This window comes from Aquila chrysaetos, chromosome 4 (genome assembly GCF_900496995.4).
Source record: "Aquila chrysaetos chrysaetos chromosome 4, bAquChr1.4, whole genome shotgun sequence".
In the NCBI taxonomy this organism is placed as follows: Eukaryota; Metazoa; Chordata; class Aves; order Accipitriformes; family Accipitridae; genus Aquila; species Aquila chrysaetos.
Window position 1 is genome coordinate 44,154,141 of NC_044007.1, and position 19,280 is coordinate 44,173,420.

Sequence of the window (19,280 nt, forward strand, 5' to 3'; positions counted from 1 at the left end):
TTTTGAGTGCTTAGCTACTGTATAATAGTTTGTATCTTCAGTATATGCCCATGTGATAGTACAGTGGTAGTCTTGCTAAATGCATCATTTGTCATCTTAGAGCAGAGTAGTGCAGTGTTTACTTGCAAAGGAACCCCAATCTCTGAAGAAATGTGCTTTTGGTGTCTTGAAAACACTAAAAAAAGTTAGGCATTGTCACTATTGCCATAGTCGTCGAGACCTTTGTAGATTAAATGTGTAAACCAAATACCTGATACAGTGATGAGGTTTAAAAACTGTTAATGTGCTAGCATCCTTTGCAAAATAACAATATCCTTTATTTGGCTGTCATTTGCAAACAGTCAGTAGTCCAGGCAGCCTATCTGAGAGGCAGATGATACCTGCTTTGGTTTAGTGCAACTAACAGCTTTGGGTTTCGGCTGATCTATTAACTTAGCATTTAGATAAACTGGAATAATATGAGTGAATTTTTGTTCCTTGTTGAAGTAAGGTGCAGGCATACCTCTTCTTTACACTTCTCAGACAAACTTATACTGTGGTTTCTTAACTTGATAGGGAGAATTGATGGCAGAAACAGAGGTAGGTGAGTATGTGCTGGATCATGTGGTTAAGCAAAGACTCTAGAAATGGCTGGAACTGGTCACTTCATGGGTGCCCAAACGCCCATCTAGTATGCAGCAATCAGTATTTAGGTTCCCTGCCTCCTCTGCAATTCAGTTTTCTTTCATATTCTCCATGCTGAATCTTTCTGGTGTCTCTGAGGTTCTGTAGCCCCTAGTCTTAACAGAGCAGCTTTGCATTATGAAGCAAGAAGAATTCTTGGAGCATTTTTAGTGTTAGGAGTTGCACTTGTGAATGTTAGTATATTAGCACATGATGTTTTGCTTTCAGTACAGCCTACCTAACATCAGGAGACCATACCTCCAGGCTGCTCTGACTAGAAAAAACCATTGACATATGTATGTAGATGGAGAGTTAGGTCTGGGGGGATTTTCTTTATATTAAAGATTGTTCTGGTGTAGATAAATAATAGAAGTTTAAAATTATACAGTTTTTCACAAATGTTGCCCAACAAAGGGATTTCTCTATCCCTGTGTTTTTCAGTGGTGGTTCTTGATAACTCAAGCCAAAACACAGAAGAGTGTAGTTAATGCTTTTGGTTCAGTGATGGAAAATATTTGGCCTATGTAACATTGCCTGTTTCAAGAGCTGTTTAAGGTTGTTATCCTTCCTGCCTCGATGACTGTTGATGCTTTCCTTTCTTTATGATCTTTACTGCTATCCCCCAGATTCTGCAACCCAGAGTTTTAAGTTTCATGTCTGAATTCCTTAGCATCAGATTTATTGCTGAATTGCTTTAATTACTTGACAGCTCTGGAGGCTTTGCATTTTGACACACTAAGACTCTTCAGGGAGTTGACTGTCATTGTTCCTCTTTTTACTGCTTTCCACAACTTCTGTTATGTTAGAAAAGTGAAAACAAAAACTTCCCCCCTCAAAAAACCTTAAAATTAAAGCCAGTGTAGTACGCTAAAAAACAGAATGCCCAGGAGTAAGAATTTGATAAGAGCTCAGGATTAAAAAGTAGAATTGAAGATTAGTAATGACTTAATTAGAATACAGTATTTATTTTATATTTCAGAAAAAATGTCTCAAAAAAGAAGTTCTGACTTCTTGTGTGTTTGCTTATTTCATGTATTCTGGGACTCTGTATGCTGCAAGTTTAAAGCCTAAACATTTTCTTTTAAGTCCTCCCACTGAATCATCTGCTGAGTCAAGCTTGGTTGCTGAACTTCAAGAGAAGCTTCATGAAGAAAAAATGAAGTTCTTAGAGCAACTTGAAGAACAAGAGAAAAGAAAGAATGAAGAAATGCAGAACATCAGAACATCGCTCACTGCAGAACAGCAGGTAAAGCTGACTCTTTTTTATTACTTTTGCTCCCATGAAAATTATGTGGTTTTTTGCTGTTTTGAAGTTATGGAGTTGGGGTTTTTTTTTTTTGCTGTGTAACACATTTGCACATTTTAAATTTGCGCTATTTTCTGGAGCCAGCATATGATGTGTTAATGGACTCCAACAGTTAAGCATTAAAAAAACCCAAACCAAACCAAAACAAAAACCAACCAACCAAATGAAAAAAAAACCCAACCAATCAAAAAAAATGCCTCCTTAAATATCTGTGAACTGGGCAATCCAGATTCAATTTTTGTTATTTTGTGACTTGTTTTGCTTAAGTTATTAAGCTAGTGCTGTAAATTTTTATCCATTAATCTCTTGAACTCCAGAAAGATACTGGTTAAGTATAGTTTAAGTTAACAACACAAAATTTGTGGACAACACAAAATTAATTATTTGATATGCTACTTAACTTGGAATGCTACTTAATGGCTTTTAAACTTTATTAGCCTGGGCAGGTAGTATTTGAAAAGCAAATGTTGTATTTTTTGGTGGTTCAAAGCAAATGTTATATTTTACTTAATAAAGTTAGAAACACTACGTACTGCACACCTTGATACAAAATCATATTGCACTGGATTAATAATTATATCTCTATCCACACATTTTTTTTCCTTTCAAAACATCTTGAATCTCTCAGATTTTGTAGCTGAGTCTTCAGTTCTTAAATTAAATTTCTGTTAGTAACAGCTATTATCTACAGCTTTGTTGCATTTAAACAGTAAGAAAGGATTTCTTGATGCATTTGTCATGGTTTAACCCCAGCCACCAACTAAGCACCACGCAGCTGCTTGCTCACTTCCCCCCTACCCCACTGGGATGGGGGAGAGAATCGGGAGGGGGGGAGGGGGGAGTAAAAGTTGTGGATTGAGATAAAGACAGTTTAATAGGATAGAAGAGGAAGGGAAAATAATAATAACAATAGAATACACAAGACAAGTGATACACAATACAATTGCTCACCACCCGCTGGCCAATACTTAGCCAATCGAGCCACAGTGCCTCCAGGCCAGCTCCCCCCATTTCACATACTGGGCATGACGTAATATGGTATGGAATACCCCTTTGGCTGGTTTGGGTCAGCTGTCCTTCCTGTGTCCCTTCCCAATATGAAAAGCTGAAAAGTCCTTGACTTATTATAAACACTGCTTAGCAACAACTAAAATATTGGTGTGTTACCACCATTATTCTCATCCTAAATCCAAAACACAACACTATACCAGCTACTAAGAAGAAAATTAACTTTATTCCACCTGAAACCAGGACAGCAGTGCATCTTTGTCTTAATAACCATTTTAGTCCTTAAAGTAACTGCTTTTAATATAAAACGTGCAGCTGTCATACATAAACTGGAATATAAAGCATTATGTTTAAAAACCCCAGCAACTTAGAAATTACTATTTTTTAAGGATGATTTCTTTATACTACATGTGTGTATTGGGCTTGGGGGAACCAGAGGGATAAAAAAAAATTGTTACAGAGAAACCTCAAAACAAAATGTACAAACATGTTATCTCTTCACCAAAGTAATATGTAAACAAGCTTAATTCCTTGTTTAACTATAATGTAGGAAACTGAAATGCATGATATCTTTTGTACTTTTTTGTTCTAGTGATGTAGTTTGCATTACGTTTATACAGTACATTTCTTATTTCAGTAATCTTTCTGTTTTCAGACCAACTTTAACACTGTTCTGGCAAGAGAGAAAATGAAAAAAGAAAACATAATTAATGATCTTAGTGACAAATTAAAAATGCTTACACAACAGCAAGATAAAGATAAGGGTAAGCAAAGTTCTGAAGAAGTATTCATCTTTTCTAATAGGATAAATCCATTCGCTACAGGTTGTTTTTGATCCTTAGTGCTGCTGTTATTAAAAGAATTTTTATTCACTTGTGTCATAGATTTGATTGAAACACTTTCTGAAGATCGAGCTCGCTTACTTGAAGAGAAGAAAAAGCTTGAAGAAGAAGTTAATAAACTGAGAAGTAGTAATTTTTCTCCACCTACCTACTCAGCAGCAGCTTCAGAAGCTTGTGGAGCCTGTGCAGCTGATATTTCCACTGACACAGACAGATTGGTTTCTGACATTGCAGCTGAAGGGAGAATGGACTCCGCAATGGAAACCAGTATGATGGCTGTGCAGTAAGTATGGGGCATTGTAGTAGAAATATGTAAAGCATGCTTTCGTTCTTTAAATGTGTGCTGTGGGGTGTTGTTAAACATGCTCATTTGCACTTCACACTCCTTCTGCCTTTGTTCTTGCAAAAAATGTTCTTTTAAATGTACGCATACAGTTGTGGTGTCACAATCATCAGAAGTGTGTGGTTTTGATGACTTAGAAGTATCTTAAAGGTGAAACTTGCCTCTGCAATTACGAGGTGAAAAAATAGACCTAAGTATATGAAGTGTAAGTCAAACAGGAGAACAACTGTAATGGTGAATGAGCTGGGTGGCTGCATGTTATTGGCATATCTTTTGAACAGTGGCTGGCTCTCATTTAAAAACAAACAACAAAAAAACCTTTATGATTGTTCGTGTACGTGTCTGCTGTAAGACAGCATAATGATATTCCTTGATAAAGAGGAAGGGATGATAGGTATGCTTGGTAGAAATGAGGCTGAACCCTCAGGATTCCAAACAAGTAATAAGACTCAGGCTGATTAAGTGGCCTTGATGGATTGATGTTTTGTATTATTGGAGAGAAGGACAGGTATTCAGCATATCTTTGTTTGCATAACCTCCGAATCATCAGTAATGTTAGCTGTGGTGGTACTGCTGACTTACTAGAAGGCAGTGATGAGACTGGGAAAAAACTTTGCAATTATTTAAACCCTTACTTGAGGAAAACAGCTAGGGCAAGCAACTTACGTACTTCAAACTAAACTTTTCACTTAAGATTGGTTCATTTGTGTTTGGATCTGGTTGATTATCTGGATTTACAACAGATTCAAGTAACTTTATGTTGATACATATATTTAACTGCTTATCACCCTTCTTGTATGGAGGTTTAATTAGGCAGCGGTTAGTTTGCAGGTAGGTGTCTGAAGCTGTGCTTGAAATACTGAGGTGATTATAGAGATCAGAGGGAACTTATGGAGGTTTTTTGCAGTCATCGACTTCACTATATTCTCTTATTTTGGGTGCCCTACAATAGCAGTGCACTTTGTTATTGGCATATAATGCCTTGCCTAGTAAATTAAGAGTCTACATGTAAAGCTAGTAGACTTGTGATCTGGTCTTAGTGCATGACTATAAAGTCTTCAGAATTTAAATAATTCTGACTGGTACAAAGTTATCCTGATGGTTGTTGTCAGAAATCGAGCCTAATGCAGGTGTATTTTGTGTTTTTTCAATACTGACTTCTGTGAAAATGTGCATCAAGTTCAGAGCCTTGATTCTTAATTTAAATGTACATAAAGTAATTTTATAAAGGTTTTTGAATAGTAAAGACTGTCTCATGCTCCAAGAGAAGGGGTTATGATGATGCATGCAAAAATCCTAATTTTTTTCAGTTTTCTTAATTTTCTTAAATTTCTCTTGACAAATGTAGAATGTTAGGCTTAAAAATTCTGTACTAAAATGAGCATGTTCTATTATATGTATTTTCTGACTAGAATAAGGCAAAATGAATAGCACACGATGTATGTGCATTAAAATAGGACTCATTGCTAGAAGATACTCAGCTATTATTGTACTTAGCGCAGCATGAGAATCCATTCGGAATAGATTACTGGGAGAGAACTCAGGAAAAAAGGGTGAAGAAGTTTTGTCCAGGGCATTCCAATTGTGTTTTTAACTCCATATAGAAACTGGGGAAAACTGGAAAAAATAAAATATCTACAGTATGAGTATATTTCTGCTATAGCAGCCTAAGAAAACTGAAATAGTCAACATTTAGTACTTTTTACTAATTCATGAGAACTGTTCTTCATGCTATAACACTTTCTACCTCCTTGTGGTAGACGATTGCATTTCTTTAATTCTCTTATACTAGGAATACTCATTTTAAGATCCTTTCCTACAATGTCTAAGGAAATTTGGATTTGAACTGGAAGGCACTTTTAAATATTAGCAGTCACGTGGAATTTTTTCTGTTATGCTTTTACAGCTGCAGTAGTTTTTTAATAGACTTTTAATACCTCAATTATGATTGCATTGTCAGATTTCCTCTCTTCTCCTAATCCTCCTGTAGACTTTCTCATTTGTGAAGTTGATAAATATCACAGGCTCTGTCATGTTACCCTGAATAAACAGCAAACCTGCTTATTTCTAGTTACCTCAGTGCAATGAGATGTTTTGGGAAGATGGATCTCGTCATCTTATTTAAAATAAAACAAAAGTTCTTATGCTCTTATTTCTCTTATTTCTGAGGCTTCTCGAAATATCTGTTTGATTTTGTTTCAGAACTGTACAGTATAATGTTGTATTCATTTGCATGGGAAAAAAGCTTAGAATCCCAGATGAATTTCATTATACCCCTAATATGATTAAAGGTTTCTTTTTGCTCATTAAGAACACTTACCTGAAGAAATTGGATGCATCTTTGAATCACCCACTTGATACAGCTTGCAAATTTTTACTGTTGTTGAAAGGAAAGAAGAATAACTGACTGTAAGCTCCTGGTTGCTACCCCTTCACCTAGAATCTTTGTGGAAGATCATTAAGCAATTGCAACCTATGCATTTTCTCACTTCTGTGCAACTAGCTTTTTGAACAATCCCAGACTTCTACTTACCTCTCACGGAAGTGATGAACCTGAGTGGGAGACACACAAGTGGAATGAGGTTTTGCCAGAGTAGTAGAAGCAGAGTTGTTAGATATACTTGCATTCACTTTAATCAGTGCCCATCACAATGTATGCTGCCTAACCGAGAATAATATGCCCAGTGCACTAAACTTTGTGGAAGCAAGGATGAAAACAGTTGTTGCTTACCAAACTACACTTGCCCTGATAATCAATAAAACAGTTAAATACTCTGTCTTTAGAAGGAGAACTATTTCTTATAGTAATCATTCTAGTTCTGAACTCTCAAGGCAGGTTTACAAAAAAACCCTCGAAGATATATGCCTGGGAACAAAAAATTTTGGCTCAATGTACTAAAAGTCAGGTAATAAGTAGGCAGAAATTATTACAGGTTTCTGTTGACTTCTTCCTGTTACATGAAGGCTAAGCAGCCTTTTAATTGAAATGAAGGAATGAGTAGCATGGCTCAGTTGTTATCTATTAGTTCTACTTGGCATTTTCCTTGGATTTATAGCATGTTTTGTCAGACTGGATGAATGGACCATACGTCCAAAAACTTGTCTGTTTTCTTTCTCCAGCCAAATCAGTTTGGACTGCAAAATACATTGTTTCTTCCCTATTAACCTGTCTTCAAAACTGTATTTTAATTGTATCAGGTATTACTCTCTGTGTCCTTAGGACAGAGATGGTTAGCAAGTTCACGTTCTACCAGAGAGTCCCAGGGTACAGAGCCTTTAAACTACAAAGATTAGGAAAATATAACATTGTAGAGCTGAACTGCAATATCGAGGGTTAACTGCCAAAGCATTTGGAGCTGTATCTTTCATCCTGGGGTTTTGAAAATAATGCAAAATATGCAGAAATGGCCCCATGTAACTATAAACTAATCAGTGACTGAAAATTCACTAGCTTGTTGCAATAAAGCAGCTGCTTGGGTTTAAAGAAAAAAAAGAAAAGAAAAAAAAAATCCCCCCAAACCTGCCAGAAATGTCAATGCTGATTCTTAAGGTATCTTTCTGTGCTGTTCCCTCTGTGCTAGCAAATACATGGCACTCTTCACTGAGTGACAATGGAGGGGTGGGAAAAATAATTTTTGATGAAAAGAAATTTAATTTTTAACCTGTCTATTTTCTTCTTTCTCTTTTAGTGAAAATGTCCATATGTCTGAAGAAAAACAGAGGATAATGTTGTTAGAAAGAGTGAGTAGATTGTGCGGTTAAGCATTACAATTAAGTACTTATAAATATGTATGTGTGCAGTTGTACTGTGGTCAATTACATACTCTGATGCAATATAGTATCTCCAAGGCTTGTAAATACCATTCCAGGGAATGGTTTTTCATTGTACTTGTTTTCAGATCAGTATAATTTGTTGAAGTAATTCAAAGTAAGTATTAATACATTATATTTGGCTTAGCTTAAAGTTTGTTTATTCTGTTTATGTAGGCTTTAGTATGAATGAGTCAGGTGTAATATTTCTTCTTAGGAGTGACACGTCATTGGTCTAGGGAATTTTGGTAGCAAAAAAAAGTTTTGATTACTTTTTCAAATTAAGGCATCCAAAGCAGCTGGACAGGAATTAAGATTGATTTACCTGTTTCTCTTGGAAATGGATAATTTCTCCTCATAGGCTGCTATTACTTAAATCACTTTCATTCTACCTGGGGTGCATTATAATCTTGACAGTATTGCTTCTGTAAAAAGTGAAATAACAGTTGTTGTGAATGTGCTTAAAGTTACAGTTTTCTGAAGCAATTGTCATGGTCCTACAGGCTAGAATTGTAAGTTTCTACCTCGCCCCCGCTGCTTCTTCCAAATACATACCTGAAATTTTCACTTCCGTTACAACTTTTATTTTGAGCATAGCTTTCAATGTACACTGAATAATTGAACATTTTTGATGAACTAGAAGTTATTTTTGCTAAAAGGCTAGATTAACCCTTAGTACACTGGAATCTTTCAGATTCTAGTAATTTTTAACTATCTAGTAATATCTAACTCCATTCCAGTTGCCTTTTTCTTACCTTGAAAAGTTGACTTAAAAAAAAAAAAAATAGTGTCTTTAGCTTTCAGCTTTCTATAATCAGTTAGACTAAAAACTGTGATCAGTTAGAGAACATAAATGTTTTCTGTTAATGAATTGTGGCACTGTATGATGCAAGTGGCTGGATGTTTCTGACTAGGAGCACTTACATGCTTTATTCTGTCATCTGCTTACAAAGGATTTGTCACGGGTAGAAGCTATAAAATAGTAATATATTACATTTCTTTTGCTGTTCTATCAGTGAAATGTTTTTCTAAACCATGATACTAACTTAAGGAGAAGGATGAGTATGGAGATAAGCATAGCATAGCAGTGGGTTTTATAGCACTGTGTTAATTGCTAGGCTTCAAATTTTTTTACATGTCTTTGTTCAAAAGCTGTTTTGATATTGTTTTAAAATGAAAGCTGTAGTAAATATGTATATTGTATAAGTAGTCTGGCTCTGGTCATATCAAAACTTTTAAAAATTTGTATAATCAGATAAGATTTTCTTTCAGACTTTGCAGTTGAAAGAAGAGGAAAATAAGAGATTAAATCAAAGATTGGTAAGTATTTGTGCAATGCATGTTTTAAGTCTCATGAAAAAATAAGAAAAGCTTACAAATATTAAGTTTGTTAAAATCTAAAAATGTGTTTTTATTAAATTAAAAAATGTTTTAAGTATTAAGGCAAGTGGCAAATAGGTAACCTGATAACCTTCCAGGGGTATCTCAACTTAGCAGTGTTCTCATGGAAAAGATTCACAGGACTGGAGAGAAAGAGACTTACTTCCAAAGAACACAGACCATCCAGGCTTGGGGTACGGGGAGTTAATTTCAGTGGTGCCATGGCTCAGTTTTTCAACAACAGTAGGTTGAAGGCCAGTTTACAAGAATGTAAATATGCTTGTACAATAAGCATAATTAGGAGTGTTAACAGTAACTTGGAGATTAGAAACTGCACCTGTCATTTTTGTAAGGCGTGAAACTTTTTAATTCTGCCTAGCAACTGGAAATACAAACAGTCATCGTCTTAAACTGAAACACTCAAATAATAGTCAATGCCTATGAAAGGAAAAAGAATACAGTGACAGAGTTCCCTCGATTCCTGTGCTATGAATCCTTCTCCTCTTATTTATCCACAGTTTATCCTTGCTGCCAGGTCTCAACCTTAAGTCTTAAAAAAATTACTGTGTGTATGGGAAACAGACAAATCCTTTGGTAGTTTATTCGTTGGACCGGCCATGGAGATCTCACTTTAAGTGACAGGTGATATCCAGGAGTTTGGTAGGAACTGGTATCTGTGTAGTTGCAAGTTACATTTCAGAGCAAAAGTGTTTGATAAGTTTCTCCAGTAGGAGCTGCCATTTTTCTGTCTGGTATAGGATTGAAATTTACTATATAATTTATTCCTGCTACATATTCAGGTGTGAAATTGCCATTTTTTTCCAAACACTTTCCATTCCATATTAAAACCTGTACATAATAACCCTGCTAGTGCAGGGCGTAAGAAAGGACTGCAAGACACCTAAAAGCATATTTTAGAAAAGGATTTTTTTTATTTAGAATGTCAATGAAGTGCACAAAAGGTATTTCAGTGTAGTTTTTACAATACAACTCAAACCACACTGGACAGTCTCCTAAACCTCTCTGTAGATTTCCTGAATTAAACTCTTGATCTCTTGCCATCTCAGAGTAAAATGAAATTGAAGAAAACATGGTGTTGTACAAGACAAATATAAAGTTCTTTTTGTTGCTATGATTAATACCAAACCATGTAGGAGAAATTGGCAGCTCATTGGTGTCTAAAGCAATTGAAAATTGGTTTCTAAATGGGCATAAGAACATAATATCTTTTCAATTCCTTACTTATAAATTAATTATATCATAGATGAAATAAATTATTTTTGTTTTTTTCTCTTCATCATTCTTTCTCCTCCCTCTCCTTCCCAATACACTTCTAAAGCTGAAATACACATCAACACTTAAATACCAATATTTATTTCTGTAGAGCTACTTCAGATAAGGAACCCAGAAGGGGTGCTGCACAATGAAAGAAAATCTTTTCAGGTCCCTGGCCTTTGCAGCAAAACTTGTGGGTTACCTCTGCAAGCAATAAAAAATTAAAAGGAGCTCCTTTTAATACCGGGAGTGTTATTACAGGATTTTTGTTACTTTATACGAATTATTGAGAAAGGGAACCTTTTTTCTGTGTAAAGGCTATTAGAACTCTACTGATAAAAATTTCTGTACTGAGTTTTAATGGAAATATTTTTAACATTCTAATTTGTTGTGTTTTTCTTAAAACTTAGAAATTAATGGAAAATACAGAAATCAAGCTAGTTTGCATTTTAATTTAACATTCCACTTTTAAAAAACAGTAAGAAAATTTTTGGTCTTAACATGTGAAGAGAACTCTCAAACACTTTCGGGAGCAATCTAAGCAAATTATACACATTTGACAACTTTCATGTTAGCTGCAACTTTTTCAAGAAAGAGAAGTACAATGTGAATAAGTCAAAGAAATGTAGTCTCCAACAACAACAAAAATTGATCTGAAGTTGGGCCCCATAAAGAAAACTGCTGAAAATGTTATCAGAAGTTGAGAGCTTTTTGTGTTGTACTGCATTCAGTTTGGGCTCATTCTTTGAAGAAATTAAGAAAACGAGCTGGGAATAGGCTTCAAGCTCATATTAAGACAGGCTGATACTGTTTCCAGGGAAGTGCGGGGGGAAGACTGACAATAGGAAATATGCTGTAGGTAACAATGTTTGAGTTACAGATGAAAAATCATGTGCTAAACTTCAAGTATGAGTAATCTAGGTTTGAATAGCATGTATAAATGGTCCAGGAAGTAGGAACCTATGGAAAAACTGCAGGACCTCTAGTCAGAGTTTCTACAGGGCAATTACAAATTGTCTTCTGTAAGGAAGTTACCAAAGGGTGATGAAATGGATACATTGACATCAGATCAGCTCCTCTGTCTACTTGCATGTATGTAGGCTATATAATCCCTTTGTAGATACAAAGTAGCGTTGACCATTTTCATTTCTTATTATCACAGTTACTGTAGAAAGTGTATGTACACTTATATTCATTTTTACATCTAGTTTATTCTCTTGAAGTTGGTTCATGTGCCAGTATTAATTAAACAGATTTAAAGGCAAATATTGTGCATATAGAGATGAGAATTAAGTCCAAAACCTTACATAATTGAGACTTTGGTCTTAGTAAATTTGACTACTGCAGTTTTATGCCAGGGAGTGCTGCTCTATCAATTACAGTAAACTTTAGATTGAGTGACAGTCCTTAGTAAAACTGAGAGACTATATCGAGTTCAACATCCAGAGTTTAACTGCAATAAACATGTTTGCCCTCCAGTATTTTACCATCAGCCTTTTGTAGCATGCCAGTGGCTTCTGTGTTAGAGTGCACAGCTATATTATAGGTCTTGTGTATGCTCGGAACAAATCTTCACTGGCACTGATCTGGGAAGCACTTCTCAGTTTTAAATAATGAGGGAGAAGTCAGTTATGCAAGAAATTTAATAATCAAAGGTAGCTATTTAAAAAACAGACAAACAAACAAACAAAAAAACCCCCACAAACCACCAAAACCACAACCAACCAACCAAACCTGCTACAGAACAGGATGACAGAATTGTGTGTTTTCTTGAGTGAGTATAAGATCTGCAAAAATAGACACTGTTTGAAATCAATAACAAATGATTTATCTTAACCATAGTTACCTGCAACGTACATGTCATCATAGCTTGCCAATACTTTATAGCTTTTCTCTTTTTTAATAGATGTCCCAGAGCATGTCATCAGTATCCTCAAGACATTCTGAAAAAATAGCAATTAGAGAGTAAGTACATGTTAATTTTCATATAAACAGATGGATATGCCTTCAATAATAAGTATGTAGTTAAAGAATGTCACAATTCTGTTCTTGATCTGTGGTGAAAAGATATGTAGGTCAACTCTATACATTTAGCTGTCAGTTATTGAACCGTCAGTTGGGCATAAATCAAATTTTATAAACCCTTTATTTTAAACAAAAAAAAGGCCTTTATGAATTCTGTGTAGTGGTGGCTTTCTTGAATTCTCTACCTTTCTTACATGGTTCATAAGGATAATACCTCATGGGACTTCTAGAATCCTTCCTTTCTTTTAGATTACTTGTTGTTTATCTGTGACCTTCTTGAAATCATGCTGAGAAAAATCAGAAGGATTCTTGTTTATCCTGAATATGTGTAGTGCTCCATTATATATCAAGAGAAGTTTTACCTTCCTGAAGTCTTCAAAATTTTTGGCTTACCTTGACAGACTGAAATGAAATTAACTCAAATATTTTGTTAGATATTATCAATCTGTTAGCAGCTGCATGTAGAATTGTTGCCGGAAAAAGAAATAGTAATTCTTGCAAAACATGAAAGCTATAGACAACTGTTCTTCAGTAATTTATCAGTCTGACATTGAGTAATATAAAAAAATGTTTTTGGAAAGAAATCCAACACAGATTATTTCTTTGATGTTTTCTGAATTACACCAAATTGCATTTTTATTGTAACAAGGTCAGTATGTGCAAAATCAGGTTTTCCTGTGAGCACCTGAATATTCTGGCAATTCTCTTGGTAATCTTTGGTGAGGAAAGCGTTGTGAAAGAAGAATTCATCTGTCCAACAGAGATATCTTTATTTAAGTCAGCATAGTCTGTCATCATAATAAATCCAGGCAGAAAAGCTTGGAGTATTGTTTATTTAATCTGAAAGTGAAGAAGATAAGCTAAATTTCTCTCTAGATTTACCTATTTATCTCTGACTATGTATCTGCAGTCTCCTTTTATGGAAAAGAGTTTTCCCCTTTCTTTGCCACTTGCTCCCCCATACCCAGAGTAGTAGTAATATTCATTCTTACAGCCCTCTCATGGTCTAATGCTTAATTTGTAGCTATTGTAGACTTCATTTCATTAATGGGTAAATAATTTACTTTCAACACATTTAGACTGTGAAACAGAAGTTGGAGACAGAAAAAGTTCTCTGAATTCTGTTACTGAAACTTGGCGTGAGAACGTGGTGGCTTCTTGTGTTTTATCCTGGTGTCAGGAAGAAACAGATTTTTGAAACTGCTTATGTAAAGTTACCATGGTGTTTCTTTTGTTTTTAAGCCTTTGATCAAAGATGAACGCTTCATCCCTTCTTTGTCCTGTGTGCTTAAAATTTTAAGATTGAATAGCTACATAAATGTTTTGCTGTATTTTTGTGTTCTAATTGACTTCAGTTTAAAACATCAAAAGAGTGTTCGTAAACATTGGTACAGTGATCATTACCATAAGTATTGGTGAATAAAAATAATACAGAATTGAAACATTAGTATTTTGTTAGGTACTTCTGTTTATTTTCTTCAAAAGGACAGTTTTGCTTTAAATAATAATTTGAGCTGATCAATGTAGAAGAACATTGCAAAAACACTTTTTGAAAGGTAGAGTGTTTTGTTGACTTCAGAAAATATAAAATGTATATGAGTTGGCATAACAAGTAGAAATATCTATGCTGCTGTTCAACTAAGTCTCAGTCTGTGCAATAGTTGGGAAAAAACTTGTACTGTAATTAATGTAGTTTTAAGCTTCTATGCTTTTTTTTAGTTAAGTTCCTTGATTTTATTTTTTTTTTTCCAGTTTTCAGGTTGGCGATTTGGTTCTCATTATCTTGGATGAAAGGCATGACAACTATGTATTATTTACTGTTAGTCCAACCTTGTATTTCTTGCACTCAGAATCTCTTGCTGCCCTGGATCTCAAACCAGGTGAGTGTGGTAAGTGTCAGATTATTTTCAATTATTATATCCTCTTACAAATAACACTTCTTAGTAAGTGATTTTATAAATATGTGATAAATATGAGAAGAATGTGATACAGATAGTTGTCAGCTATTTTTGTAGATTTTGCTATTTGTTTTGATGCTAAACATCTTTCAAGGCAGAACATTTTAAATCAAAAATTGATATAGATGTTAATATCTTGGAAAAATATGGCAAAATATGTGCATCTTCAAAGTAAGCTGTAAAAAAAAAAAAAAAAAAAAAAGAGGGAGAGAGAAAATGCCAATTTTGTACACACACAGAGTAGATTAACATGTCTATGGGGAAACCATTCCCATCAGGCTGCTTAGCTATTCAGTAGCATGAATAATAATGCATAATTGTGTACATCTCAGGCCTATTTTGTATGTGGATTTATGTTTTCAATGTCTTCGGCAAGGAAAGTAAATACAAAACTCAAGGTTACATTTCTGTCAAAACTACATGCTCTGTTCTTATTTTTTAATAACTGATTCTATGATGGTTTTTGAAGATTATCTTTGGATAAAATTTGTTCTCTGTAGCTCATCTTCTGCAAAGTGACTGGAATTTATGAACCCAAATATATTTCTGAAATAACAGAATGTAGACCACAGTATATGGGGACTTGCAAGCAAAGTTTTTTTCTGGTAAAGTTTTTCCACCCGATTTAAATGGTGTTTAGCAGGGCTTCTAAGTTTTCAGAAAACAGTTTCTGTATGTTTTGCTTATGTTCAGGTTGATGGCACATTTGCTTTTTTCCTCCCTTAATCATCAGGTTATTTGTTGGCTGTTTTTTGGCAGCTATGTAAACTTAGTTAAATTGAAGTATTAAATCTTGTTTTAAATGAGGGAAAATAACAATGCTTTGCACTAAACTATGTGCTACATGAAATAGATTCACGTAAACGTCTTTAGACTATCACATGTAGTATGTTCTGCAAACCCAGCCACACTCCCAACTTTGCTCAAATGTCTAAGAACGTGCTTTAAAAGGAAATTTTGTATTAATTCTAATTTATCAGTAAGAGTTCCTATATGTTATTGCACGTCAGAAGCTGTCAACTTACTTTCAATGAGCAGACTCATTGTAGATTTCAGTTATGATGAAAGATGATAGCTCTTAAAAGAATTGTGTAGACTCCAGAAGACCACCAAGCTCTAACTGAATTCTGAGACTGCTGAAGGATCTGTGCCATGTGTGTTCTGCGAAACATGTGGGAAGAACTCTTATGTTTCTTACAGATTTAATATATATTAAACTATGGCATTACTAGTGCATACATAAATATGTGAAATATGATTGATTTTCTTACTGTTAGTTTACATATATAAGGTAAAAGCCATGTTAGTTTGTACATTGCTGAGTACACAGTTCACTGACCTGTCTGTTTTCAAATGGACTTAGCTTGCTCCATTCCTTACCACTTGCTAACCAGAGTTAGTCTCAAATTTGAGAAAACTGCACATAAAACAAACATGAAGACTTACCATTTGCTTTAGGAACACATTTGTTTCTAGCTTAGTATTTCAGGAAACCATGTCTTGATTCTGTTTCTGCATCAGGGAAGTGGGGAGAATAAAACCCAGAACACTAGTATTATTTGTATAGATTAAAATTGGCGTGGAGCTAGGTACTGCAAATTATTGATTTAAGGGCTGCCAAAATGTTGCATCTAAACCTGTCCTTTTGTACCAACATGTACATATCAAGTTAATAATTCCGTATAGATCCACCTACAGTATTAAGTGTCAGAGATCTAGGCTATTGTAGGTTGTTTCTGCCTACATTAAGAGCACTTAGAATGCTATGACAACACTGAAATTGGTTGAGGACTGCATGGTTTCTGTGTTGTCCCTTATCTTCGGGATATGGAAGTTTTCATCTGCAAATCTAAGGAAAAAAACCCTTGCATCTTTCTCACTATCTTTGTTAGATCAATGAAGTCTGTCAGCCAAGCAAATTCAAAAAAAACTTAAGGTTTTTTGTAATTTAAATATTAGTTGTAGAGCATTCAGGCCAGACGTGAATACTTTGTACTGATTTATACGAGTGTGGAGTAGAATGGAATCTGCTCCATTATCAATAGCCAGTTTAATCTTGAAGGATAAGATTAAAATTTCAAACTCTGGCTCTTGTGTGACTCATGTTCTAGTCACTAGATACAGTATCTCATAAACAGTCATGCTTAGAAAAGCATTGATTTTTAGTATTATGCAGAGCATATGTGAGCTGTTCCTTCTGTCTGTTTTGATGTTTTCTTCATGCCGTGATTAGTGACAGAAAAGAGCAAAGCAAGTAAAATGGATAGAATTTCTTGGAATTCAAGACAAATATGCATTTCCTTACTGTTACAGAAATGGATAGAAGCTGAAAGTTTGCTGTTGCTTTCTTGACCTGTCAGTTTATTATTGAGGTCTTTCATTTTTCTCCTTTCTGAACAGTATTGGGTACTCAGAAGACTGCAACCAAAACTAGCAGACTTGTAGGGCTTTAAAATTATTATTTATGAGGAATTAATTTCCATCACTAATACAGAAAAATAATCAAATGTTTCAGTAAGGGCAATAATAATAGCTGAGTACAGAAGAGTTTCTATCCTTTGAAATACTTCAAGAAATTCTCACCTTAAATCAGACCAAAAAGGTCAAGCTTGGTTAATGAGAACAATTTTGAATCATTAAATGAATTTCAGTTTTGATTTGCTTTTGTCTCCTCTAATGTTAACTTTTAAAACAAAATTTAAACTGAAAAATAAAATTTTTTGTTTGAAAATGCCAGTGACCTGTCTTGATGTCTGAAGTTATTTAATTTTTGTTAATTTATTAAAAAAGGGGTTTTTTGAAGACTTTCTGCTTTCAATGAAATCATTTTAACAAATAATCTTTAACCATATTGAATGTAATACCCTGTAGCTGATTATCTAAAATAATAAATATACTGTCTCTTTAGCTTCAGGTGCATCTAGGAGACCTTGGGTGCTAGGAAAAGTGATGGAAAAGGAATATTGCCAGGCAAAAAAGGTAAGGGAATAGTAATGGAAAATCGTCTGATAAAATTAACAGACAAGAAAGTCAGTTTTAATGTTTGTAACAATTGTGAAAAGTTATCTCTGCATAATAAGTGAGATGAAAATTGCCCTAGGTTCTGCCATTCCTGCTCTGTTTTTCAGTCAGTGAATAGCAAGAGAAGGGGAACTAGAAAAAAGAGTAAGTGAGCAGTGGCATAGGTAGATGTGTCCATATTGCCCAGAACCGTGCCAGATTCCAAAGGGTCTCATAAATGCTGAGGGGTGGGAATCAGTTTCTGCTTAAAAATACAAAAATCAGAGGAATAATCCCACATTTCTAATATAATCTGATTTTTTTTTTGTAGGCACAAAACAGATTTAAAGTTCCTTTGGGTACAAAATTCTACAGAGTGAAAGCAGTACCATGGAACAAGAAAGTATAACACAACAAAATTTTAGTTCATTCTGTCTCCATTCTTTTTTGACTTGTCCTTCAGTGCTCGTTCATCGCTCCAAATACCAGGCCATCTTTTTATACTGAGGTCATGTGACAAGATATGTCATTGATGTACTGCTTTTACTTTTTAACAGGTCACATTTTAGAAACAAGAATTTCATCAAAAACTCTGGCCCTAACTGTTCCAATTTTTTTACCCAGATAACTTTAGGAGTGTGGACCAAATGAGTTCATTTTCTCAAAGGGCAACCACATGAAGCATGGCTTGTAAGCCATGTTAATTGCCTGTTAAATATACATTAGCTTGTATTTAGATGTTAAATGTTAGTTACCATTATTACCAGCATACGTCCTTTTGTGAAATCATTATCAAAGTACTTGCACTCTTTAACAGGTTCTTTATATGTGTAAAATTCATCAGCTATTTAAAGAGGAGTGTTCATTGCATGCAGATAATCATATAATTTTTCTTCAACATGAGTTTGCCTCAGTAGATGAATAAAAATAACTACTGCAACTTGTTTCATTACATGAAAATGCTCTTTAATGTTAAAAAAAAAAACAAACTTGTAATTTGATAGGCTGATTTTGAAAATCAGTCACAGTTAGATCTGCAATCTTCAAAAGCACTTTCGATGGATTGATCACAGATTCTGAAGGGAAGTCACCTGTGCCATTTGTTCAAAGTGAAGCACTTGTTCTTCCCAACAAAACAGAAATCTTGTATTAATCTATTTAGAAAAATCATATTGATGAAATTGTATTTCATGGTTGAGTTTCAGGAAAAAACTCATTGTACATTAACCATACAAGAGTCATTTAAGTAACAAATTATTGTAATTGTAAAAGACATGTAGAATTTTAAAACAATAAAGATTTGAAACTGTATGTGTTTGAAGTATTTGTGTGCCTTTTAAATACTATCTATAATATTTATTTCATGTTAATCTGTTGCAGCTTGTCTCTGGTTCCTCCAGCAGTTTCATTACATAGAAATACCTAAATTTTCTACAAGTGGCATTAATATTCAACAGCGTTCAGGAACTACAAGAATTACCTTGTAACGATAAAGAATTTAAGTAGACAGAAATTAATTTTGTCAGCATCTTAAATTGATAAATTACATTTTTCAAAATAGTTATACTGGCTACATTTTAAAAATGTAGTCTGATTTATTTTTTTAATAACAGTATAAAAAGATGTAATATAAATGTGTAGCCAATAGAAAGTGAAATTCTCGATTCAAC

At 34.4% G+C, this 19,280-nt stretch overlaps 1 protein-coding gene across 6 annotated transcripts in view; it reads left to right on the top strand.

The window, feature by feature from the left end:
* Positions 1-18,921, top strand: part of RB1CC1 (RB1 inducible coiled-coil 1) — an 81,439-nt gene extending 62,518 nt beyond the window's left edge. For 5 of the 6 annotated variants that reach the window (XM_030011133.2, XM_030011136.2, XM_030011131.2 and 2 more), the window contains 9 exons: positions 1,750-1,909; positions 3,633-3,741; positions 3,862-4,102; positions 7,852-7,903; positions 9,245-9,292; positions 12,534-12,592; positions 14,405-14,541; positions 17,519-17,589; positions 17,942-18,921. In XM_030011133.2, coding sequence (XP_029866993.1) covers positions 1,750-1,909; positions 3,633-3,741; positions 3,862-4,102; positions 7,852-7,903; positions 9,245-9,292; positions 12,534-12,592; positions 14,405-14,541; positions 17,519-17,589; positions 17,942-18,019 — 955 coding nt within the window. In that variant the 3' untranslated portion in view covers positions 18,020-18,921. The remainder of the gene's footprint in view (positions 1-1,749; positions 1,910-3,632; positions 3,742-3,861; positions 4,103-7,851; positions 7,904-9,244; positions 9,293-12,533; positions 12,593-14,404; positions 14,542-17,518; positions 17,590-17,941) is intronic. The other variant, XM_030011137.2, reaches the window with a different exon arrangement.
* Positions 18,922-19,280: the final 359 nt, after the last annotated feature.